Source organism: Ambystoma mexicanum, chromosome 1q, assembly GCF_040938575.1.
Source record: "Ambystoma mexicanum isolate Mex_15411 chromosome 1q, UKY_AmexF1_1, whole genome shotgun sequence".
NCBI classification, from domain to species: domain Eukaryota; kingdom Metazoa; phylum Chordata; class Amphibia; order Caudata; family Ambystomatidae; genus Ambystoma; species Ambystoma mexicanum.
The window spans coordinates 1,164,820,424-1,164,845,284 of NC_090922.1; the positions used below are offsets into that span (position 1 = coordinate 1,164,820,424).

Here is a 24,861-nt window from a genome sequence, read left to right on the forward strand (position 1 = left end):
CAGAGGTGTGACGCAGTTACTCATTGCGCGTAGGAAGCCCTTTCACGCAGTAGCGACAGCCACCATAGCGAGATGGGTTAGAGAAGTGATGCAGTGGGCAGGAATAGACTTGTCACGGTTTGGGGCGCACTCCGCGAGATGGGCAATGGCATTCAGCGCATTTGCGTCAGGAGTATCCTTGCAAGACATTATGAAGTCAGCTGATTGGTCTAATGAACGTACCTTTAAGACTTTCTATTTTAAGCCTGTCTCACAGATTGCTAATAGAGTTATTAATGACTTTGAACAAGCATAATGCTCGCCTCCGTCTTGTCATAGAGTGAAGATTGTCCAGGCTTAACAGCTCAGGCAGTCTTGATTCTATTAAAGACAAGGAGGCGAGCATTATATCCCACCCTCATGGGTCATTACAAAGCATGAACTGTACTGTTGTATTGTGTTGAGCAAGGACCCACCCTTACATTCTCATCTTACATTAATTGCAGGGGAAGACCAGAAGCAGACATGAATAAGTCTTCAGTGTTCCCACATTTTGGAGTTCTTGGGGGAAAGTTCTACTGTAACAGCCTACGCCAAAGTTCGGCGGGAGGAAGGACTGCATTCCCATAGTTGTTAGTTATGTTGACTGTGGTTTTTTGAGTTATGAACATTGGTTGCTAGCCAAAGAAAGAGGATTGGAGAGCAGTCGGAGCCCTTCTTATGGACAGGGGTGAGCCCTCATTGGGCAAAGGGACTGGTGCAGGACTACAGAGGCACAGAGGATTGTGGACATTAGTAGTTCAAAACGATTTAATATCATTTTTATGCTATTTTTTTTTAAACTATGTTACCCCTATGTTTACAGAAGCTTCCAGAAGCGTAAAACAGTGTTATCAAGTTAAAAAAAAAAAAAAAAGAAAAAATGTGTTTGTTGAATTGCTGTGTGAGCAGTAATTAAAGAAGTAAAAGCATAATGCTTGCCTCCTTGTCTTTAATAGAATCAAGACTGCCTGAGCTGTTAAGCCTGGGCAATCTTCATTACTTACTTTGATCTAAAGTGTCTACTAACGTTTACACCGTGTAATAGTCCTTTTATTTGATTTGGTTCCTTATTGGATTCCTTATGTTGCATATATCGTTTGGTTTTAACTTAATTGTCGTTTGATTTTAACTTAATGGTTCGATGTTGTAACTCCCAAGATCACTGAGGAAGCGCTTTGCTTGAAACACATCTTGGCTCATTCTATAACCATATCCATTTTGCTCATTAAAAGGCATTGTTCACAGCTTAAGGATCAGTTTTTTGTCAAGTCATAGAATTGGAAATACTGTCTAAGATTTCGTGCAAAGAATTGGAAAATGTAAATTGAGAATCTTTACCAAACACATCAACATAAAGCAGGCACAGTTACTCTCCAAGAAAACAACCAATTCGCTCTACAAAGATGAAATCAAAGAAATTGAGGAATTTTATTCAGAATAGCAATGGCCACTTAACAGAATTACTAAGATCTTGGTCCACACCCGTGGAATACAGGAGCCTTGGTCATTGACTTTGGTATCTCCAGTCTGACATATTTGCTGGGCTAATTTCTTTATGGTACATGTACTTATGAGGCAACCTCAAGCCTCAAGATATGCAAGCCTATTCCAGGAGCAAATCTCCATAACACGGCCACTCCAACGGAGACCATGGGCCTCATTACACGTTAGGCGGTGAGCCATGGCGCTTTTAGCGCCATGGCTCATGCCGGTAAAATACCGGCACCGCCTTGGCGGAAAGGGGATTTACCGCCCCATTCCAAGGTTGGAGGGGCGGTAAATCCCCCTTCCGCCATTGCCCTTCCCATTCCCAGTTCTGCCCCATGGGGCTCTATGGGAATGGGGAAGGCGCTAATTACGGCACCGCAATTTTGCGGTGGCGTAATTAGCTCCGAGATCCCTTAGCGGGTTGGTTTTTAACGCCTGCAAAAAGCAGGCGTTAAAGCACCAACCCGCTAAGGGACCTCGTAGTAAGGCGGTAGGGATTTACCGGTACCAGTAAATCCCTACCGCCATCCGTGTAATGAGGCCCCATGTCGCTATTTATTTTTGACTAGAGCTCCATGTGGGGAACCCTGAAGTGGTGATAAAGTATCGCTTAGACATAGGAACACTGTTTATCAAGCACTGGTGTGGGGCTCTGCAACTGTGTTATCAATAAAGCACCTACATGACACATTCTCACTGGCAGAACTTGTGGGGCATTCTGGTACACACACTAGTATATATTGCCTACATACTAAATTCCATTCTATATACCATAATAGAATACAAATAAAATGACTGAATGCCAGGCATTATATGCAGTAGCTATACTCCAATCCAGAGGAAGCAACATTCTGGCCATTTTGAAGCATGGGGGCTTCTAAGCCTTTGGAACGGTGAGTGGGCACTGCAATAGGTAAAATCCGTGTATCCTTTGTCTGAAAATGATTGTCTCTGCATGGGGTGCAAACTCAGTATAAAGGTGTCTCTGTGACAAGCACACCAAGAACTATGAAAAAAGACCTTGGCTGTGAAGCCAGTGGTGTAGGCTGCACTCCCAATATCCACGTCTGTGGTTTTAGAATCTTTCAAATGTTCAATGATTATTTAATTCTGTATATATATTAATTTATTCATTAATTGTATTCATAAGGAAATGTTCTTTCTCATATTCTTCAGAATATGAGAAAGAACATTTACATTTCCCCATATCATCTGTTGTCTTCACACTCCAGGCACCAACTGACGTCAAGGTTATTCTCTCAGCTCCAACCCTGAAATCCTGCCAGTTTCATTCCTATAATTGGTTCCTAACTCAGTCTCTCGGGGTCCTCCTCTGTTACACACCTCTTAGTACCACAATACCTTCTGTTTTGGATACACCTCACCATAGCCCAGTCAAGGTGGCCAATTAAACCCCTTTGATGTCTCCAGGTCGAGGAAGTGTTCAGAATGAATCCCCTTTGAACTAGCTATTTTACAAAAAGCTGTGGCAGACCCCAAAATTAGCAGGGACATAGACATGCAATGGTAAATGCTGTGTGACACAGTTGGGAAGTGAGATTCTTTCAGGAAGTATTGTAACAAAAAAAGTATAAATATTCTATAGAGGTTGAAACAGGGTCAACTTTCAACCGGGAAGGAAAAGAGCAATTGATTTGCTAATTTTCGTAAATCGCCATCTCTACGTGCACTTGTGTCACCCTCATTTGCATTGCTCATCCATGCTTGGCCGCTCCTCTGGCTTCTTTCAGTTCACCAAGAGGTCTCTTGTTGGTTATTAACAGTTGTTTGTTACCCAATTGAATGGTACTAATTGTATCTTCCTCAGAATGATAAAGGGCTGAGTGGACCTGTCAGGATTCCAACCTGTGAACTTGAGGTCAGACACAGATAGATGCCTGTAGTCGATGTATTAATCCACTGAGCCAAAGACCTTGCCCTAAATGGGTGTGACTGATGGTCCAATCCATTCCTGCCCACCTGGTCACATCCTTGCACAAACATGGCATCATCTGCACAAATACAGCACTAATAAGCTGGATGGCTTTTGCCATCGCTCCTTCCTTACATATGTAAACATTTCTCTACTTTTGGAGTGCCAGTGCTTTCTCATTTGGAATCGGGCATTGTGTTTCCAACATTCAGGCAGCATCTGCTGAAAGAAGGCTGGGTCTTCTAAAGATTTGATGCCGCATTGTCTTTTGCTGTTGCAGTCCCATCAATGGTTGTACATTGATGTTTTCTATACATATCCTTTATCATTCTTTGCTAAAATATTTGCATAACTTACTGTCACAGTTAATACAAATGATGACTACACATGACAGAAATGAACTGTGTCTCCATTTATGTGCCCGTCTGATTGTTTTCTCTAGTGTCTAATGTTTTTAAGTTCTAATTTTACAAACATCTAACGTTTATACTTGTGGCAATATATATGGCATGTAATTATTTTTGCTTATGTATCAATCTTTTCAATAGATGTCCCTCCAGCATAGATGACTGAGAAACCATGAAGGACTTAAGGCAAGGCAGATACCTGGTTTCTTCTTCCGAAACCATCATTCTGGAACATGGGCAATCAAGCAGCAATAGCAGTGTGGAAGAACTGCAAGATCTTGTGCTGGTTCAGCTGAGCAAGCTCTTTTTAAAGGACGTGGATTACCTGCAGTATTGCACCGCTATTCAAATCTGCATCTTGGCAAACAATTACATCACAGGCATTTCTGCATTGCGAGCTTGTACTCAGTTAATTAAACTGGATCTTCATGGAAACCAGGTAACAGTAATTGCCTCCATTAGCGTCTGCTTTATATAATGGATTCACTAAAAAAAACTTTGTTAGAGGGACGTTATGGTTAAGTTGCACTACTAAAAACCTGTGAAATTCACAAACAAAACCTTTATAAACGTGACAATATGGTTCAAAGAAAAATCGAAAAACCCCTGAAATTCACCAGTTATGGTAGGCTGAGCAACCATAACTGCCCGCACCACTGTGCACTGCTAACACTAGCACCCAGGACATCAAAGATGACATCACAAATGTCATTGATGACATCACTGATGACATCACATGTGCACTTATTTTTCAGACGAGGGGTTGTGAATGTAATTTTCGCATACACAAAGTATGCGTTTCTGTTAAAGCACCCACTTTGTTTGCACAGATATTTCCAGGACGGCGCCATGACCGTTGCCTTACACCAACATAAATAATGTTATGTCACTACTAATGGCTAGTTCAGCGTAGGAACAGAGGGGGCCTGGCCGGTCATCCCATAACATTATAATGGACAGGCAGCCGGTCAGGAGCAGTTGCATCTGGCGTTGAAAGAAGCCGTCACTCAGCATCTGGAAACCATGGCACGCACAGTACGGCAAGATGTAGCTAGGTGGAAAACGTAAGAGAAAATCTTTGTCAATACCAAATCTTTAGGAAAAAATTCCAAAACAGGCACAAAGATTGTGTAAATTAGTACACAAATGGAAGTGGACAAACATGACATTTTAAAGAAATATTAGAGTTGACCATGGGTACATATAGTGACAGCCTACAAATGCAGAGAAACAGCAATCGCCGTAAGGGTTAAAAAAAAAGGGCAACTACACAGTGAGATGGTTAGTCAGTTATGAAGGCAGCATGAATTGACAAACAAGAAAAAAATTACATGTCTTGATGTTACACAAGACCAAAAGAACGTGCAAACTGATACACAAAGCTATGTGGGCAAGCATAACATTTGAAAGAAAAAGAAATAACGGTCAACAAGGGTGACTCTAGTCATAGCCTGCAAACGCGAACAATGTGCACTCTCTGTTATTGAAGGAAAATTACAACTGCGCAAAAAGATAATACTTCAGTTACATTGTCACAATAAGTGTTTAGAAATATAAAATTAAAACGCGGGTCGGTGTAGAGTCGTCAAAATTAAATTTACATCATCTTGACAGCCTCCATTGTTTTTGGCAAAGTCAGACAGCAAAGTGTTCGCATCAAAGAATCTTCATGAACTGATATTTCATGTTCCTTACAAACGTTTTTAAAACATAACCTTATCAAATGGTATTTTTTTCCAAGCTTTCATTCCTTACATAGCTTTTGAAGTTTCCCTTTTGCTCAAGGTCAAAAAACAATAGCCCCTTATGGATTGACTTGGATGCGTGGGCCTACTGAGCACGCAAGCAAAAAAGCAAATCAACTGACCTTCACTCAGAAGGCAAATACATTCTCACTTTGCAACAACATATGACAATCCAATCATGAGAACCGCTACACCCATACGCCTCCAGTACCACTGTTTCCATCAAACACTCCAGGTGGCGGCCTCAGATGTCAAAACATAGGATGCCAGTCCGACTTCAATATTAATCTGAAAACATTGTAACACAGACGCAGACATTGGTCGCCGTACATTGATCACCAACTTCCACTTTGCTGTATGAATTTGGTGGCAAGAAAACACCACTTTTTGAGTTTGCTCTGCCACATTCCATCCCAACCTAATTAAAACTCACCTTCGGAAACAGTATTTCATAAGTATAACAAGTGCATTGGTGTCTTGTTTTGTATGTGTTACCGGTGATGTCCATGTACACCAAAATGTGAACAAAAGATGGCAGAGGCAGCAAAGAAATCTGACGCACTTCACGCTGTTCCACAACCAATCAGTGAAAGCGCCAGATGTCTGCGGACATGACGCTATGGATTAGCCAATCGATGTCTTGCCTGCGGAGCGAACAGGGAAGTGTGACCGCAGAGCGGACGTAGATATCACTAGTTTTTTCAGACCTACTTTTTGATCGTTTTAAGGAAAACTACTAGACAGATTTTCACCAAATTTACAAAAGCACGCTTTTGGGACCAAGCTGCTGCTCCTTCCGCAAATTTGGTGGAAATCCGTGCAGCGGTTTGGGCTGTAGGCGTGCGCAAAGTTTTTCGCCCATTCAGTCTATGGGAAAAAATGACGTTTTGGGACCCCCACCTATAACTTTCCCCACCCTGGACCAAACATCACCAAACTTTGGTCCAGGGGGAGCGAAGGTATAAGCCGCCCAAAAAGTGCTCTTCCTATGGAAACAATAACTTAACCATAACTACACGGCCACTGGCGTGGCCGTGTAATAAAGTAGTTTAACGTACAAGCCTATTGCAAGTCACCAAGGAGTTTTCTGACCATATGGAGGAATGAGGTCAATGCCGACATCCTTATAAGGTCACAGAACTCCAAGGTGATTTTCCATATGCTTTTTACATATGCTTTTTACATACGGCAGAGACTATTTTATTTCGTATAACTCATGGCTGCACCATCATCACCTTTTAATACTCAGTCGCTGTAGGCGAGATCGTTTAGTTGTTGATACATGTCATCAATGTAGAACCTGTTCAGCTAAAGAAAAACACACACAAGAGCAGTTTGTAATGTGATGCGAAAAGAATTTCCATCAGTTTAATGCAATGCATTTAAAATCTGTTCTGCGGTTTAAAATAATTAGTAACATGCAGAGAGATAGTTGCTCTCATGTGTTACTCTAGCAGTGTATAAAATAAATATTCTTCCATAAATTGCTCAATTGCAATGGCTGTACGAGGTTGCAGAAAGGTATTTTAGAACCTCGGAATCTGTGAAAAGCTAGTCACATCTGTTATTAAGTGCTCTAGTGGCAGGTGGAATTGTGTGCTGTGCTGGCTTAAACAGTAACATTATGATGCTAAAGGGGTAGTTCACTCAAAAATGCTATTGTCTCAAAAGATGGGCCATAATATAAAAAATATAAAAAATATTTTTAAAGAAAGTTCCTATGTAAAATTTTGGGGAAATGAGGCTCAAAGTTTTGAAATGGGGCATCCATTTTGTGAAATGAAGCAGCCTCCTCTGTTCATGTTAAGCTCTGCTCTCACAGCAATAATCAAGCAAAAGCCCCCTACTGGGAGCTACTGCTTACTGCTGTCAGAGAGCAGAGCTTAACATGAAGAGGTGGCCGCCACAGTAATTGCCTTGACTTTCTTTTATGTTTCCTGTGCACCCCAGGCCCAGTGGAGCACAGAACACGTAAAATTAAATGCACAACAATTATAAATACTTCGCCGGCCGCCGGTGTCTGTGGCATGCTGAGTGGGAATTACTTGGCAGAGACAAGCAGCTGTGAGGCAAGCAGTGCCAATTTCTAAGGATTTGCTGTGATGGTTGACCGAGTTAAACAGCGTGGCTTGTGAATATTTGCTAGTGGGGTCAGCCTGGAAATGTTTTGCCCTTTTTGCCCGCTGGAGCAGGGAGCAACTGTTTAGGCCTATCCAGTGCTTTTGCCTTGAAAGGGATCCGGGAGCTAGAGTTTGGGCTGGACCACTTATGTAAGAATAGCAAGTATAACAAGAGGTCCGTCCACTAACTCAGTGAAACGTGTGGCATCTGACATGTGAGATTTTTATGTAAGAGAAAATCGATTTTCAAGGGTACAGTCCACTGTTTAAGAGGCAGCAAAGAAATTGCTTCCTAAAATAAGAAGTTACAGTTATATAGAATTGTTTGAGTTGCATTCTGCAAGTAGTGCAATCTAACCAAGGTTTTTGCTTTGAATCCACCTATGCAATGTTTGCATTTGAATGAAGCTGAGATTTGGTTGAGATATTCATTTTTTGGCATAGTGCTCTAAACAATTGTATCTAGAGTGGTGGAAGATTGCAGTGGTGTTGGATTAGTGCACACCTACATTCATAAGGACACAATTAGAAGGGAGTAATGCAGCACGCTAACTAGATTCTCACATTGCCATTTGGAATAGAAGTTAAATTCTACTTGAAACCGAGAATCCATGTAATAACTTTTCTAACTGTTAATTGGAAATTCATGTTTTCAGTAACTGACAAGCTAACCTAGATATTATACATGTATTTTTAATATACAACTTTATACAGAACCTTTAAGAATCAGTAGACTTCATGTACTGTATGTTTTAATAATACTATAAAAATGAAAATCAATGTATGATTCATATTTTCAAGTCGGTTATTTGAGAGCAGATGACTGATATGTCTGAGACGTCTGAAAAGATAGTGATTGTATTGGTAATTCAACAGGTCGGAATATGATGTTTTATTTGTCATGAGGCTCCTTCCATGACCAATTGCAGGTCCTAGGATATTGCTAGATTTTATTTTGGTACCAAATAATAATTTTCCGTCACGGAAATAACATCTTTACCTTCTAAGTACAAAGCCAAATATGACATATGTGTCTCTCGAGTGACATATGCTGGTTAGGGAGGGTTACTCTTTAGACAGTCATGAGCTGTCCACCCTATGAGCCTACAAAAATATCCTTTCTGCTCTCCTTCACACTGGACTGCCATATCCTCCTACTTCACAAACCTAATCGCCTCCCTTTGTAATCACTTAATTGGAGGGTCATAAATATTTCCCACAAATATGCCAGAGTGACCAGGCCTAGTGAGCTAGCCCAAACAAACCAAGGAGGCATGAGGAGGGTTTTCCCGCCAAGATTTATTTTTAATATTGTGTTAAAATGGTGAATAATATAGCACACTTCCTCTGAAAAACTGGCTAAAAGGCCAAACAGTTTGAAATTGGTTTTATAACGTAATTCCAATCCAGAAATGCTATAGATGCAAGCCACCAACAGTGCACAGGAGCATTTTCCAATGTATTATCATGATGCCTTCTCCCACAATGTATGCCAGTATAAACATATTTTCACACTGGCTGTGCCCATACATTTCCATGCTGGAAGCACCAATATTTGCCAGAATTCCTGTATAAGAGCATACTCATGCTTGTTTTGCACAGAATGCAATAATGATATTATGATATGATATGATAAGATAAGGCATTTATAACGTGCCTATACACAAGTGTTTCAATGTGCGATGAGGCAAGGGAAGGGGAACAGAGGGAAGACAGACAATGATCCTATTAGGCCAAGTGTCATACAGATCGCGCAAGTGCATGGGAAGGGGGAAGGGGAAAGTGAAGGGGGGAAGGGGAAGGGGACAGTGCACTACATGGGATAATAGAATAAATAATAAAATAAAGTACGGCCAGCAGGTGGCAAGTGCAAGGGAGAAGGGTAAGTGCAGACCTGAGGTGTCAAGTGCTTGTGGTAGGACTGTATGGATACAGAGAACAGTCCCCAAGTGCAGGGGTATCCAGGAGGGCAGTGCAGGTGTGCGACTGGCGGAGGGGGGGGGGCTGGGCCCGAGATCAGAGGGTGGCCAGGTAAACCAGTCCAGTTTCAGTATAAGCCAGGAAATCAGGGGAGAGGAGGAGAAAAAGCAGAAGCAAAGAGAAAGGTTTTGAGGTGCTTCCGGAACCGAAGATGGTTCTCCTCAAGTTTCAGGGGGGTAGGGAGGCTGTTCCAGAGGGAGGCCCTGGCCGAAGAAAGTGATCTACCACCAACTTGTTGCTTGGAGAAGCGACTGACCCTGAGGAAGTTGGAGGTGGATGAGCAAAGAGCTCGAGAAGGAAGATATTTAGGAAGAGAGAGTTGAAAGTATTGAGGCATATCCAGATTGGCTCTGGCAATTTATGTCAGTATCCCCACAAAAGAACATACTCCTGGTGACTTTACCTTTAAAAATGTCATGCCACAATAAGAACACATGTGCTACCTGGCTTACCACTGTAGTCTAGTCTAGACAGTTAATAAGAAAGGCGTATCATGTTTGCTTTATCCCTGATACCCAGTAAAACAATGCCATGCCACAGTAAGAAATAGCTAGACTGGCTGCACCAAAATGCCAGTATACTCACATAATAACATATACCATGCTGGGTTTATCAAAGATGATCTGTAAAACATGTCATGCACAGTAAGAAAGGGCTAGACTGGCTGCCCGAAAAGGCCAATCTAGCCACATAATAATGCATCATCCTTTCATTCATCAACCATCGGTTGATAAAAGAATTTCACTTCAACATGTCCTCTCTTGTTTAATATTTATATGCACCTGTTCACTTAGGTATTGGAGATCTTCATGTTTGTGGGTCAGATCTATGCTGATGACTCTCAAATCCTGGTTAATTTTCATAGATTTCATTGTATTGTAGTAGTTATTTAAGAAATAAGCAATCACAAATGCTAGAATTAGATTGATCAATAGGTATTATGGAGTGAGTAATGAAATGGCTATTTCTATGATTGAGAAAACAAAGCAGGTTTATAAAAATTGGTGAAGATCCCATCAGGCACAATTATTTCAGTAGGTTGCTGAATTTATGCAGACGTTGCTTTACAATAAAGATACCGCTTCCTTGGGGGACCACTCAAGTGGATAAGCAATTAAATCCAGTTGGTGAACGTTCTTGGGTGCAACATTTTCTTGGAGTTTCTGGTACTTTTGGAACTTACGATTTGGAAGTTCCCTGTTGGTATAAGGGACGCTGCCGACTGGCAACTTGATTTTCAGATCAAAGCCATATATAACATCTTGCTGTGAATTAGTAGTTCAAGGGCAATAATCCGGACATTTGGCCAACCATTTGTATGATACGACTCAACCACATAACAGCAAAATGATACCCGCCTCATGGCAAACTACATATGTTGTCCCCACTCATAAAAAGGGGGATCCAACTGACACGAAAAATTATAGACCAATTTCCATACTGGAGGCGGACAGCACCTTTAGAATTGGGCCTATGAAACTAGTTGACTTCAAAAATGGCAAACCGTATTCAGAAAAAACCATCTGAACAGTTTTATTTTATGATCAATTCAAAAGCTGGCCTGGAGTAAGAAGGTAGTGTCACTATATCTAGTAACTATAGATCTCTCTACAGCTTTTGACAAAGTCGACAGAAATCTCCGAGCTCTCCATGTGGGGTATTCCATACAGTCTTTTACGGTTGGTTATTGGTCTTCATAACCAACCTAATATTTGGGTCAGAGTAGATCATCAAGGTTCACTTTCGAGAACAATTTTCATGTACTCGGGTTAGACAGGGGTGCGTGTTAGCCTCCTGTCTTTTCAATTTATATGTCTCTGGTGTGGGTGAATTTTTGGAAAGTGAGGCCTTTATTTCGCTCTAAATGAACAAACTCAAAATTAATGGGCTATCATATGCCAACAATATTTTAATGTTTGATCTGACACCTAGAGCTATTTATCTGTTAATTCAAAAGAAAATGTTATTATGAAGTTTACTGCTAGAAATAGGAGGACACAATAACCTGGTCTTCATATTGACCCTCATCTCTCTCTATCTCACCACATTTCTCTTACTGCCAAGTCTTGTCACTTTCACCTTTACAACATTCGTAAAATACATCCCTTCCTCCTCCCTTTGATGCTACTAAACTCTTAATTACCTCTCTCATCTTCTCCAGACTTTTCTACTGTTCCTCCCTTTTCTTTGGACTCCCCTCCTCTCACCTCTCCCCACTCAAATCTGTCTATGACTCTGCCATCCACGCCCTCTGCCTTCTCTCACCTCTTGACTCGCTCTGTTCTTCTCGCAACTCTCTAGGCTGGCTCTCTTTTCACTCCGAGCTCAAATTCAAGTTCCTCTGTCTCGCCCCCCCCACCCTTCCTCCCTTCTTACCTTCTATACCCCTTCTCGTTCTCTCCTCTCTGCTAATCTTTGCCTACTCTCTCCTCCACCACCCCGCGCCCCCTCCCGCTCTTTCCAACTCCTCGCTCCCATCCACTGGAACCGCCTCCCCCTTCACATCCGCTCTTCTCCCTCCTACCCTTCCTTCTGCTCTTCTCTAAAATCTTATCTTTTCCATTCCCTCTCTAACAACTTTCGCCTCCTTTCCTACTCCTCCCACCGCCTCATGCCCCACCTCTTACTCCTGCATTTCCTTACACTCTCCATCCTCTCTACTCCCTTCTACTCTACCTTTCGGCTCTTATCTAGTCTTATTCTTTCCTCTCTTCTTCCTCACACCTTCTCGCCTTCCCTCTTACTTCTGCTACTACCTCCACTCATACCTCCCATTCCCTCTCACATCTCTGTCCCTCTCCACTCCCTCCTCACCTCAGCAATAATGTAAATTGTTCCTCGTACTGTTTTCGAGTTGTGATTCAATAGCGATCTTATGCTTGTACTTTTTTCTTGTTCTCATGTAAAGCACTTTGGATTAAAGGGCTATATAAATTCAATAAAATATAAATATATAAATATAAAATATAAATATATCCTTAACCAGAGGTTGGTATTAGCAGGGTGGATCACCTGGAAGGAGAAGTCCTCCAAGGGAATAGAATGGCTCCGCTAGGAGAGACTCCGTATAAATCTTCCTCGGAGTAGGAGATTTCCATTATGACAGAATATCTAATGGCTTGGTGTCAGAGTGGGGCTTCCCTTCCCAAAACTACCCAAATTGTGAAGAGTGAAAATCCTTATAATCAACAGGGAAAGGATACGCCATTAAGTCCTTTACAAAACTCCCCTAAAATTGTATTTCAAAAGCCATTTAAACAGAATGAGGTTTTTGGGAAAAGAAAGAACAAGAATATTAGGGACTTCATGTCCCATAATGCTCCATATACTGGGACGAGGAAGAGGAGCTCCGAGGTGCAGAGCTGTGAGATGCAGGCAAGTGGTTCTAATGACCCACACCTAAACAGGACTTTTGAATATTTAAGGCCCCTTCAGGTGCGGACCATTTTAAAGAAGTGGACAGCAGCAGTGGAAGAAGCAGAAAGAAGACGTCGGGACATCCGCTGTTAATTCAGCAGAATGCAGTGTTGGGCTAGTCATAGAAGCTGGAAGCTTAAACTGCAGAGAACGCACAGCGGGACGCGGTGCAGTTGCTGGCTATCCCGTGGGAGTCAGGAGCTCTCCCTGCCCAGCATCCTACTCGGTTAGTTGGCATTCACTGGAGCACGCAAGGAAAGTGACAAGTTCCTGCTGCAGTAAGCGTGGGCGACGGGAGTATGACCAGAGTGTCGAACACTGTGGACCCAACGTGGGAAGAGGAGACTGAAGCATCATCGTTTCGCGCAAACGTGCAAAGGAAGACCAGTGAGTTGGCCTTCATTAGCTGATTCCGGGGCGCTCTGCACTAGAACGCTGGTTGCTAACTGTAGTTTTGAATACCAAACTAATGGAGTAAAGTTTTTGTGGCCTAATATAAACATTGAAGGAAAGCGAGAAGAGAAGGATTGTAACTACCATTGCCAAAGTGAAGCAGGGGCAATATGTAAACCCCAGTGCAATCATCATTACGAAAGTAAAGAAAGGGCAATATGTACTCCAGTGTGCAACAACCATTGCCAAAGTAAAGAGGGGGTAACTTTTGAACCAGATTACAACAACCATTGCCAAAGTAAAGAAGGGGCAACATTTAAGCGAGATTGCAACCCTCATTGCCCACGTAAAGAGGAGATAATATGGGAACACAATAACATCCAGCATTGCCTAAGCCAATAAAAGGAAATTGTAAATAAACATGGATACCATTTCCCTGACAGCATACTGTGACGGCATGACGAAGTAGACGCAGACAACTGAACAGTCAGGAAGTCCAAAGAAAATGTCTGTCTGTGTCCAAAATCTGCACCTGCCCTCACATCTAATTGTATAGAATGTGTAGGGATGTCGGCATCAAATTAAGTGTTCAAATAAAAGTACAGAGCTTCTTCCAGCTCTGGGGTGGAAATGGGCTTACCTTTCCAAAGGTTCAAACAGTTCACATTACAAAAGAGGGGTGCTTTTACCCAAGCTTTCAAATCTCTCAATGTTCCAATATAATACAATTCCCTGGGATACTTCCCAGCTCTTCTGGATTGGTTACCTTTCACCAATTTATAAAGTTCAGTTCCTCAATTTCAGCTTCTGTTTATACAGGGTTTCCTTTATTCAATCACAAATTGGCTTTTCCTTAGGTGGGTGTATTCGGATTAGACGCAGTTGTCGGACCACACAGTCCACCCATTACAAGTCACGCAACCAACACACCTTACTTGTATCTGCTTCACAGGTATCTTGCCACAGTTTCAGCTTCACAGTGAGGCTTGTCTTATTATCCTTTAAAATGCCCGTGATGCTTTATTATTGCTTGTTTTTTCCCCTTCCATTTGTTTAGTAGGTTTCAATTGCAAAGACCAACATAGGCTTCCCAGTTTCCTCTCTTGCTAGGAAACTCAGTCACTGTCCTAGTTATTTTGCGCAAGCCTTTATAAGCTTCCCAGTACACTCTGCTGCTAGGAAACTTATTCACTGTTTCAGTTCTGTTGACCAAAGCATCTGGCACCCTTTGCCATGTTTCTCTTACATACAGGTTTTCTTTTCTCAACCATTCATTTCTTTCTGTAATACTTAATATCTGTTTAACTCTTGGCAATGCTTATTTGCCTCTTGACAATGTTCATCACAACCATTAATTTCTTTCAGTAATACTTAATGATATCTACTTCACTCTTAGCAATGCCTCCTTAACATTTCTCGGTCCCCTGTTCTCGGATCTTTAATATATTCAAATTTTCCTAGCTTCTTTTGTGCAGTCGACATGCCCAGTGGTCCCCATGCCTTATCGGTAGACTCACCGGTTTCCACTCGCTTGTCTGTCAGCTTCGGTATGGCACTGTAAATCCTCCTTTGGTTCACGCTGCTTTGTGCCACCGTTCTTCCTGGTCCACTAACCTGACAGGACTAACCACTAAAACACTCTAATATCACACTTATACATATAACAAAATTATGCAGGTATCATATGGCCGTTCAAACTCAACAAAATAATAGTTACATTCACACATAAACTTTATAACCATATATCCTTGTAACAAGGGGCAGGTCTCCTTCCCCAGGATTCCAGGATCTTCCTGCTCAAAGTTTCAGTAAATAATGTTTTTTACAATAATCCAGTTCTGCTTCACAGTTAATACAAAGTTCCTCTCAATAACCAAGTTTTGCTTCCCACACAAAGTTGCTTCACTCCATGAGTTTCTCACTTGGCACTTTAATTGACCCGCTGTCAGATAAGGTTCATCACTCTTCAGAATAATTGTCAAGTTCCATAAACTCTTGCTTAATAAACCAAGAAATACAATGTCAGTCAATATTTCAATACAACTCCTCTGTTTTGAAAGACTTTTCACCTTTCTCTTTCATAAACAATAATGTTTTGTCAGAATGGTTTTACCACAGTTCATCAAACACATTAGTGGACTTTCCACTTTCGTTTCACAACTACCTTCCACTACAATGCAGCACTTCAAGTATTTTCTTTTAGTCTTAGTTTCATAGTCAGCGAAATAGTCATTAGGTTAGGGAAAGTGAGGCGTTTGTCACACTCATATAATTTGATAAAATGGCTTCTTGTGAACAAACTCTATCCAGTTGTCAGCCCCAGAGAATCCCTGTGTGTCCATGGTTTTACCTGACAAAGGGAACTTACCTTCCTTGATGCAAGATTTTGTAGCCCCTATATCTACCATAAAAGAAAATGTTTTGTCACCTACCTGTACACCTATCTGAGTTTCCTCATCCGGATCGGCATTAACAGACAAGACTGGACACATCAGTGATTCCTGTGGGCTGTCCTAATCCAGGTACACATTGGCACCAGGGAGCCGTAAAGGATTCCCTCCAAAAACACTTGCTCCAGTGTAATGATGGACCGTTCCTTTGGGTAAAGGATTTTACTTCCATGCATGTACCGGTGCCTGAGCTGGTACGGTCAGTTGAAATGCATAGGTCTGTGCAGCCCCAGATACCGGGTTCTGTTCAACCCATACTGACTGGCATATGGCATGGTCAGGGGTTGCATTTGCTGAGCACCTATGTTGAAATACTCCGGCCTGCTCCGACAATCTCGTGCCACAGGCCCCATCCTTCCACCCAACCAACACTGGATCCTATACAACCCTCCATAGTTATTTCCCATCGGCCCATTAAACCAGGGCCCCATTCTTCCAAACCTGAAAAATTACCCACCTCCTCATAAAAATCTTCTCCTAACCCTCTGAAACCCTCTCATTTGACTTTGACCGGGTGCATACCCGTCTATCCAACCTTGTGTCATACCTGATTCAGTATGTCCGTGTTGTCCTGATTGTCCAATCTGTACCTCTGTAGAGCTGGTAAACACCACTCCTTCCAAACAGCTCTTCACAAGCATTTTCTGAATATGCTTGTCCTCTGTCTTTTGTGCCTGCTCTGTGCTTTCCTTTTCCTTCTCTTTCCTCTTTTTACAAAACTGCACTATATGTGCCTGGAATTCTGGCCAACTCTTGACCTTCATCCCTACTACTTTATCTAGGTCATGCTGGATTTCTTTGGGAAGTCCCTTTTTTAACATGTGGTCAAAAATCACCACATTCTTATCCCATGGTTCTTCCGTCTCTGCCCTCCACATCTCCTGAATTAACTGGATGTGTGTGGCAGGATATTCATCTAAATTTATTATATTGGCCAGAATAGAAGTTATATCTGGCATATCGGGATACATAATCTGCAGAGCTCCCCATACCTGTGCCCTTTATTTATTGAATGCTGCTCCATCATGAGTGTTCGTATTCGACTGAACTCCCAGATACCCTGCTTGCTTCCAAAGCTTATCTGACCATTCCCCCATCAGAGCCTTGAATAAGCTTTTCATGTCCCCTATGGCCAACATGACACCGGTAGTGTGTTTCTCTAATGCATAAATCCACTTCCCCCAACCTGCAGTGAGTGAAGGTAGTGTCTTCATCAAATTATTCTGGTCCATGTGTGACTACAGGACATAATGCGCCTTCGCCTGACCCTTCTGGAGCAATGGAAATTAAGTCAAACCCAACTTACTGGTTCTTTCCCTTTCTTTCCTTTGCTGCTCACTATGGCCATAAGAGTACCACATCGTGTCCTAAAACTCCCATGGCGTAATCTCTGTCACTGCTACTGGAGTGGGAATTGGGCCTGCTCTCCCAGCCGAACATCTGATGTCCATTCATCCTTGTCTCCTGCTCCTGTTACCACATGCCCTGGCATTTATATGGGCACGGAAACATACTCAGCCCCACCATAGGGTGCCGGATCCCGTTCTCCTTGCTCAAATCCTGTACCCATAGCAACACTTCCTTCCTCAAGGTCCACGTTGACTTCCTTGATCACTGACCTATGCAATCTTAGAAAAACGTGCCCATGCTTCCACCTTCCTTCTTGTACGTCCTTTACCTGCCTAATCACTTATTTCAGCTCTTCACTTCTCTGCTGTCATAACAGCATTACCTCTTCCTCCACTTGCCTCAGTGCTTCTTCCAATTTTTTCCGCTCCTCCGTCTCCACTGTCATTCACAGCCTGTCCTCTATCCTAGTTGTAGAAGGCACAGTTTCCTCTTTTTCGCTCATTCTCAGACCTTCATCTAATCTTCCAGTTGCCGCTCCGACCCTCTCTCGCTCTTCCACCCTTACCCTTTCCACTCTCCATTCTCAACCTTTTTGCGGCATTAACAATTGAAGGAGTTACCCTTCCACATTCCTCAGTATTCCATCTTGTAGTAATCGCTGCTGATGGAGGCGTTACCTGTGTCCGTGTCACAACCACTGGAGTGACCGCTGTTGAAAAGGGAGGTTTGAACTCAGGGTCTGTATGCCCTTCTGCGGGTGATAAAGGATAGCACCCCGATGAGGGCGGTGGGGAAGGAATTGCATCACCCTCCTTTTTCAGCCTTCCTCTAAGCCAACTGTAAGGTGTTTAAACAATTATCTGATTTCAAACCCTTATGCCTAGTGACTAAGAAAGTACACAGGTTTTCCAGCATTCCCTTATCATAGGTCTCTGTATTAGGCCAATAATTGAGCATTTTCCCCTTCGTGTCCCTGAGCCTTTGTCAATGGTACTTTAAAATGATTACTTTATAGCCAGGAAGTACCTGACTCAACTGATTCAGTGGAGTCGCTATACTCCAGACCAATCTTACTGAAACAATTTCACTTACAAATAAATGACTTAAAACATAGAAGCGAACCCGCAGCACACAATTTCAACCCAAGGAACACCTTTTTTCCCTTTCCCAGTTTCTTAATCTTCTCCACAATCACTCACCTCCTTCGCTTTCACCACACTTAGCCCGCCTATCTATTCACTTTAATTATACTCTTATGTAAAAGGCACCATCTTATTTAAAAAACACAATGCCGCCCCAAATCCTCAAGCTATCTCCTTCACTCGAGCATTGAAGGAGTGCAATGTTTTCCACTACAACACTGCTGCTCTTGCTCTTTTCATCACTAGTATGTTAATCTTGACTACAATACTTCCTTTGCCTGACTACAGAAAGATACCCTTCACTACTTCGACTAACCAAGAAAAACGAGACGAAAAGGGCTCCATCTGCACAGTCAATACAGAATGAAGGGTGGCAACGGTATACTCCAGAAAGGTATCTACTGGTGGGCTTACTATAAGATGCCACCTCACCCCTAGGTGAGGGCTCGAGCCAACCAGGAAAGAAAAATGAAGGGTATGAGGGCAAACCTCACAATGGACGTGCTGTTGGGATACCACCACAGACCTCTAAAATAACAAACTAGGTAAACAATATATATACAAAGGACTTACAACATGAACCAGTTTGTTCACTCCCCTGAAAACACTCACCCTTACAATCCACGTAATCTCATCTAACTCTACACATGTACACCTAACCTTAGCCTTATTTTTTTTAATTGTTTTTATTGTTTATTTTTTTAAAAAAAACCTTTACAAAAAGGTAAATACAAAAGACAATAAAAGAAATAGTTTCACAATTCCTAATCAGTTACAAAATACATATAAAATTAATTTCTGTCATCATCACATCATCATAAAACATACACATCAATACTTTGTCCACATGGTCACTATGTATATCAAAACAAGGCGAATGTTTCAAGCATTGGCTAATACCATACAAATTCAGACTGGTAATTTAGGACCCATTGCGGTGAGGAGCGTGAAATCCTCCCTCAATGGCACTCTATATACAACTAAAAAGAAACTCCCCACAAGTTATATGAACTGCCAGTAGTACCATGTAATAAGAGAAACGGCCTCTCCCATCCTAGATGTCAGACTCCGTTATACGACCAAACGGACGTCAACTATCGTCTCCTCTTTGAGCACTTTATATTTTAGAGACAAAACAGACTCAAGGGGGACTAAGAAGTTAGTCAGACATAATATCAGCCGTTGACTTGAACCCCACACAAACCTTTCCCACCTTTCCCACAAGGATTCTTTACAGGTAGCGGAATCATAGTACAGGTAGGACCCAAATGACAGCTTTCTTTGGGAGTCAGTCAAAGAATGAACAGAATAGAGTTAGATGTTTCAGGGTTTCCAATATATAACCCTGGGAGCAGAAACGACAACTACCAGTGGAGTTGTCGGACAAATCCTGTGCCCAAAGTTGTAACCTTTCATTGGTGATTAATTGGTTCCATTTAAACCGTAGGTAGATCTTTCTTGCTATGTTGCATGGAAATATTTCCAAGTAACGCGCACGGTCACCAAGTTTCCTGGTAAATTTTGCATATTCATAGTACATTTTGCTTTTACCAATACGATCAACCATCATACACCAAAAATATGATTGAAATTTCTTTTTAGATGCAGGAACTCCCAATATTAAGTCCTCCTTATCAATCATAGTATCACTCAGGATTTTATCCATTTTATCTTTAAATTTGACCATAGAGGGTGGGTGACCTTCATTGAGTAATTTTGCAAGATCTTCGTATATGGTCTTTTTAGGTGGTGCTAGTATTTTGACATAGCTATTAAGTCGTCGCCAATGCCATTTAACCGACAGGGGTAGAATGCCTATTTCATGACATATCAACATGTTCGGTATGGACAATGCCATCCCAAGGACCTGTTTCCTTAGCCTTACCCAACCCCTTAAATCAAAGAAAACCCCTTTTTTCCCCTTATTACACCTTGCTTTATCTATCAAAGTCCACTCACGTGAAAATGAACCCTGAATCACTCAGAAGTGGTGCTCCTTCATTCACCCTGCACAGCTGGAACACAGTACCACGCCTTTGGGGAGGAGACAGGCATCTAATCAATATTGCACCTGTAGACATCTCCTTTTTGCTCTGCACGGAAGACTGGTACCTGCAGAGAAGTGCCACAGCCGAGTTGTGCGAACAGGAATCCCCCAACGTCTCAGAAGACCTGGGGTCCACCCAGGGACACCAAATGTGCGGTTGGATCTCTGATCACCTTAACCCAAAGTAGACCCACCACTGAAGCAAGTGCACGCTTATCCGTAAAGCAAGTTTATTGTGCAAATGGCCGAGAAGAGCTAGATTACACTTTAGAGTCAAACTAACCTGAATCTCTCTGAACCACACAACTTGACACATTTTGCAACAGTTAACACTCCCACATATTTTATTACAAAGTCATCCCCCCTCATTATTGGTTAAACCTCTTCAAAAGAAATCCATTCTTCTTTAATTCCCACAGTCATTGGACACATTTATTTAGCTACCATCCCCTTTCTTGGATCTCCCGTTGTAGGTCATGACGTCATCCAGTAGTTGCACATTCACACAAACATAAATTATTACAAGTTCCAGCTGGCCTGGGACCTCTAATCCCAGACCTGATGCAAATGGTTTGCAAGGACACTGTGACTATATGCGTAGGGGGAGTTCTCTTTAAATTGGTGATAATATCTTAACCGGCCAGACTTGCTGGCGTCCTTGTTTCACACTAATCTACATGACTATCCATTCATCACGTGTGGTCTCTAGTCGCATCCTGACAAACTAATCAAAACCCATAAACCATCTGTTCACTCTGCCCTTTAGCCTCTACTGCTGTGGGTTTATTACTTGGGCACAATCGGATGGCTGGACTTCCCTGAACATTGAATAACAGGCTCCAATGTACTTAAAAAGAATGCATCTCCTTTCCACAATAGTGGCAAGTCGTAAAACCCTGAGCCTGGATGTAAATGACCATCTGATATTATCACAACTGCCCGCTGCCCTTCCTCCACCTTCGACCTTGCAAAACCAGGTTTCCCATTCACACAGAGTTAATCTCGCAACCCTAGGCTTTGGGCCCTACACAATCCCTAGCTATGAGAGGATTTGTGGCATATAGATTTGTATATTCACAACTAACCCAAAAGCACATATCCCTGAAGACCCCATGTATGTATGGTCACAGTCAGATGTTGCCTTTAGGTGTCTCAAACATTTCTTCCTGTACCGTTTGGTTTCAGGATTCACAAGTGTGTAAAGATGCAAGTCTAGTGCCCCAAAGGAGGCGCAGGTAAAGGCTACAGAAAATATTTTAGCAAGTCCTTAGACCTGGATAGTGATGCAGTGATCATGTAGTTTTGTGGTCTCACAGGTAAATCGAATTTACATATATGATTGTGCCATACTTCATGGAGTTGAGGTTGGGGGCTATGCATAAAAACACACATTCATAGGGGTAGTTAATAGAGGGAACTTGAGTTAGTACACCAATATTGTTAGGTAAAAAGGCGTGTAGGTGGGGCTTGGTTTTATTTTGTAGGTTGAATTGTATTAAGTAGCATTGCTGGTTGCTGCAGGGAGCAAGACGATGGCCAGCATTGAAGGTTGCAGAGTGTCATGGTTTAGCTAAAGTCCATGGCATCAGTTTAATTGAATTTTATTTTCACTATTGGGCAGAAAAGCTCATAGTGCGAAGGTCAGGATGGAAAGGGATGCCAAACAGAGTCCAATTAATTGTTGCAAAGTCATATTTTCTCATGGGCATGAAGTTGCTCTCCAGACACCAGGTGCCTTCCCAGACGATACATTTTGGACTACACAATGATCATGAAGGACCGATCGCGGCAATGCCAAAATATAGAACTAGGGGGGGAGCAAAAACGCCCACAGGACATTTGGATCAGACATAAAAGTGTGTGTTAGAATGAATACGTAGTAGGAATTAATTTCTAGCAGAAGGGCCGTGCAAGTTTGTTCTATGCAGTTGTTCATTATGGGGAGATAACTAGAAGTTTGGCTCCTGAATTGGCAACATGTATCAACACAGGAGGTGGGGAGCGAGCAGGTGCAGGTGCCGAGGGGCCTAGGGATCCAGTCAGGGCTAGGGGATTGCAGTGTTGTGGAGAAAGCAACAAAGTTTTGCCCTTGCAGATTTCCACTCATAAGGTCATTGGTTCTTCTCAGTGGGAAGCTATTGTCTGACGCTGTCTCCAACATAACTGCCCAATAAGCACCTAGCATTCTATCAACTTGTGCTACGAATGATGCCAGCCAATCAAAGTATTCTGTTTTTCGCTGACTATCACATTAGGCAATGTTGAAGGGGCGGTATGTTTCTTTGCCGCGAGAAACAAAATCATCAGTTACGTTTGTCAATGTATAGCATTGTTTAGGGGCCTGATTTCCACTTTAAAAGGTGTAGCCCGGGAAGTACAATGTCGAGAAAATGGTTTCCAATTCAGGTCCACAGAGCTTTCTGTTTTTTTCTCTCAGCCATTTATTTTTAATACAACTTGTTTTTTCTTGCAACTTGTAAACTCCATTTTGACTACTTTTTTTCTTGGAGTACATGGGAGGCCACACCTTCACACTTGGAGCCGCCAGCCAGATCTGCCCGATGAGGCTGGGGGCTCCCTGCTGCACACCCTGGGGGCACCGCACTGGTGTGCAGAGACCAGATTGAGTGCACTAAACAAGAAGGTTTTGCAGATGCTGAGTTTCCCAAAGTTCTTCCTGATCCCGTGGCCCGACCATGATCTGGGTGGTGCAGGCAGTTGAGAGGGGAGACTCTGCTTCAAGGGGACTCAGAGGTCCTAGAGTACGTGAGTGCATCAGTGCATGAAAAGATAGCATTGTGCACGTTTTTTAAATGAATTATATTGGTTAGTAGAGTGGATTGAAGGGGATCTCCTCTGTTGTGGGAAAAGACGGTGCTGTGCAGTATTGTACACGTTTTGATGAGATATTGAGGGGATATTGAGGGGACCTCTTCCATTGGGATGATGTCATAAATTGGATAGAATTGTGAATTGGTTTGGGAACTCCTCTTAGGAGAGGAAAGACAGAGCTGTGTAGAGTTGGAATATTTGTTTTTATCGGCCCTATGAGTGAAGGCGAAAGAACATTATTGTTGTATATAGGAGTGAGATTTGTTCATGTGTAGGTGAGGGGATGTATGGTTCTAAGAGTATAGTGGATTTGTTGAAGTGTGTAGGATTGGATTTGAGGTGTTAAGGTGGTGTGGGTATGTGTGTGTTGTAGTGGGTAGGATTGATTTGATTGGTGTGAGAAGTGGGAAAGGTGTATGGTGAGGGCAAGTTGTAAGCGGTGGCACCATGAAAGAAAAAACTTTGAGGTTTTCAAAATTGTTTTCGGGAGTTGGGAGACTGTTGTAATCCGATTCGAAGTTTTTCCAAATTGAGTTATTACAGTGCCGCCGAGGTATGGGAATACACAACCCTGTTAGAACAGTGTCGGCGGACACACAGCGGGGAGGGATGGGGTTAATTGGGATTATAAACTGCCACAGTATAGATATAAAATACTAAAGTAGCACATAGAGTGGGTGCAGGACACATCAGGAAAAATGTTCAAATCTTGGCACGGAGAGCGTACCTTTGAAAAGGATATTCTAGAGAACATGTACACATATTTATTGGCCACACACAAAGGGTAAACAACTGAAAAGTAGACAAAGCATATTAGATTTGTGGAAAATAAGGAGCATGAGAAAACCCCAGTTAACAGTAATGACATGGTCACCGTACTCTGCCCCGTATGGGTTCTTTCCGGCATTGCAACCTGCAGAGGGCTACACCAACCCCATCATGTACCTCCAGCTGAGGATCAAAAAGGCACAACCAAGAAGAAAACGGGCTAGTACGAGCACTTCAGTGGGTACCTCTAGTAACAGAACTACTACCCCCACAGCAGCAGACACTGATAGGAGCACACTGCTTTCGGAGTTGGGGAAGAGCGCACAAAGGCAGAAAGAGAACATACTGAAAGAAGCAGAGGGGGAGCTTGCGAGGAATAGGCACGGAGCGATCACACATGATTATTTTTAAATTTGACAGTAAACCCAGTTCAGAAGTGGGACTTATGTTTTTAGAGCCAGTGAATACTGATTCTGCAGATGACGACTGTCAAGTAGACGAGGGGGAGGCGGCAGCAGGAGAAGATATGATATTTTGTGGCGATGATAGATATAGGGAGCGAGATAGAGAGAGAGTGATAGAGGGAAAGAGAGAGAGAGAGAGAGAGGGACAGAGATTGGTCCAAATGACTTAGGAAACAGCGACCTAGGATAGCAGTAGCAAGTAGCCTGAAGGAGGAGCACACATTGCAGCCTTAGAAGCAGTTTCCCCATTACAGAAAGGTCCAGGGGGACAACAGGATGTAACATGGACAAATATGGATAAGGA

At 42.5% G+C, this 24,861-nt stretch overlaps 1 protein-coding gene across 1 annotated transcript in view; it reads left to right on the top strand.

The window, feature by feature from the left end:
• The window catches only part of LRRIQ3 (leucine rich repeats and IQ motif containing 3), a 734,547-nt gene that overhangs the window by 67,333 nt on the left and 642,353 nt on the right, over positions 1–24,861 (top strand). Inside the window, exon 2 of the mRNA XM_069641911.1 lies at positions 3,991–4,288. Within this exon, the coding sequence (XP_069498012.1) occupies positions 4,022–4,288 (267 nt within the window). The 5' untranslated portion in view covers positions 3,991–4,021. The remainder of the gene's footprint in view (positions 1–3,990; positions 4,289–24,861) is intronic.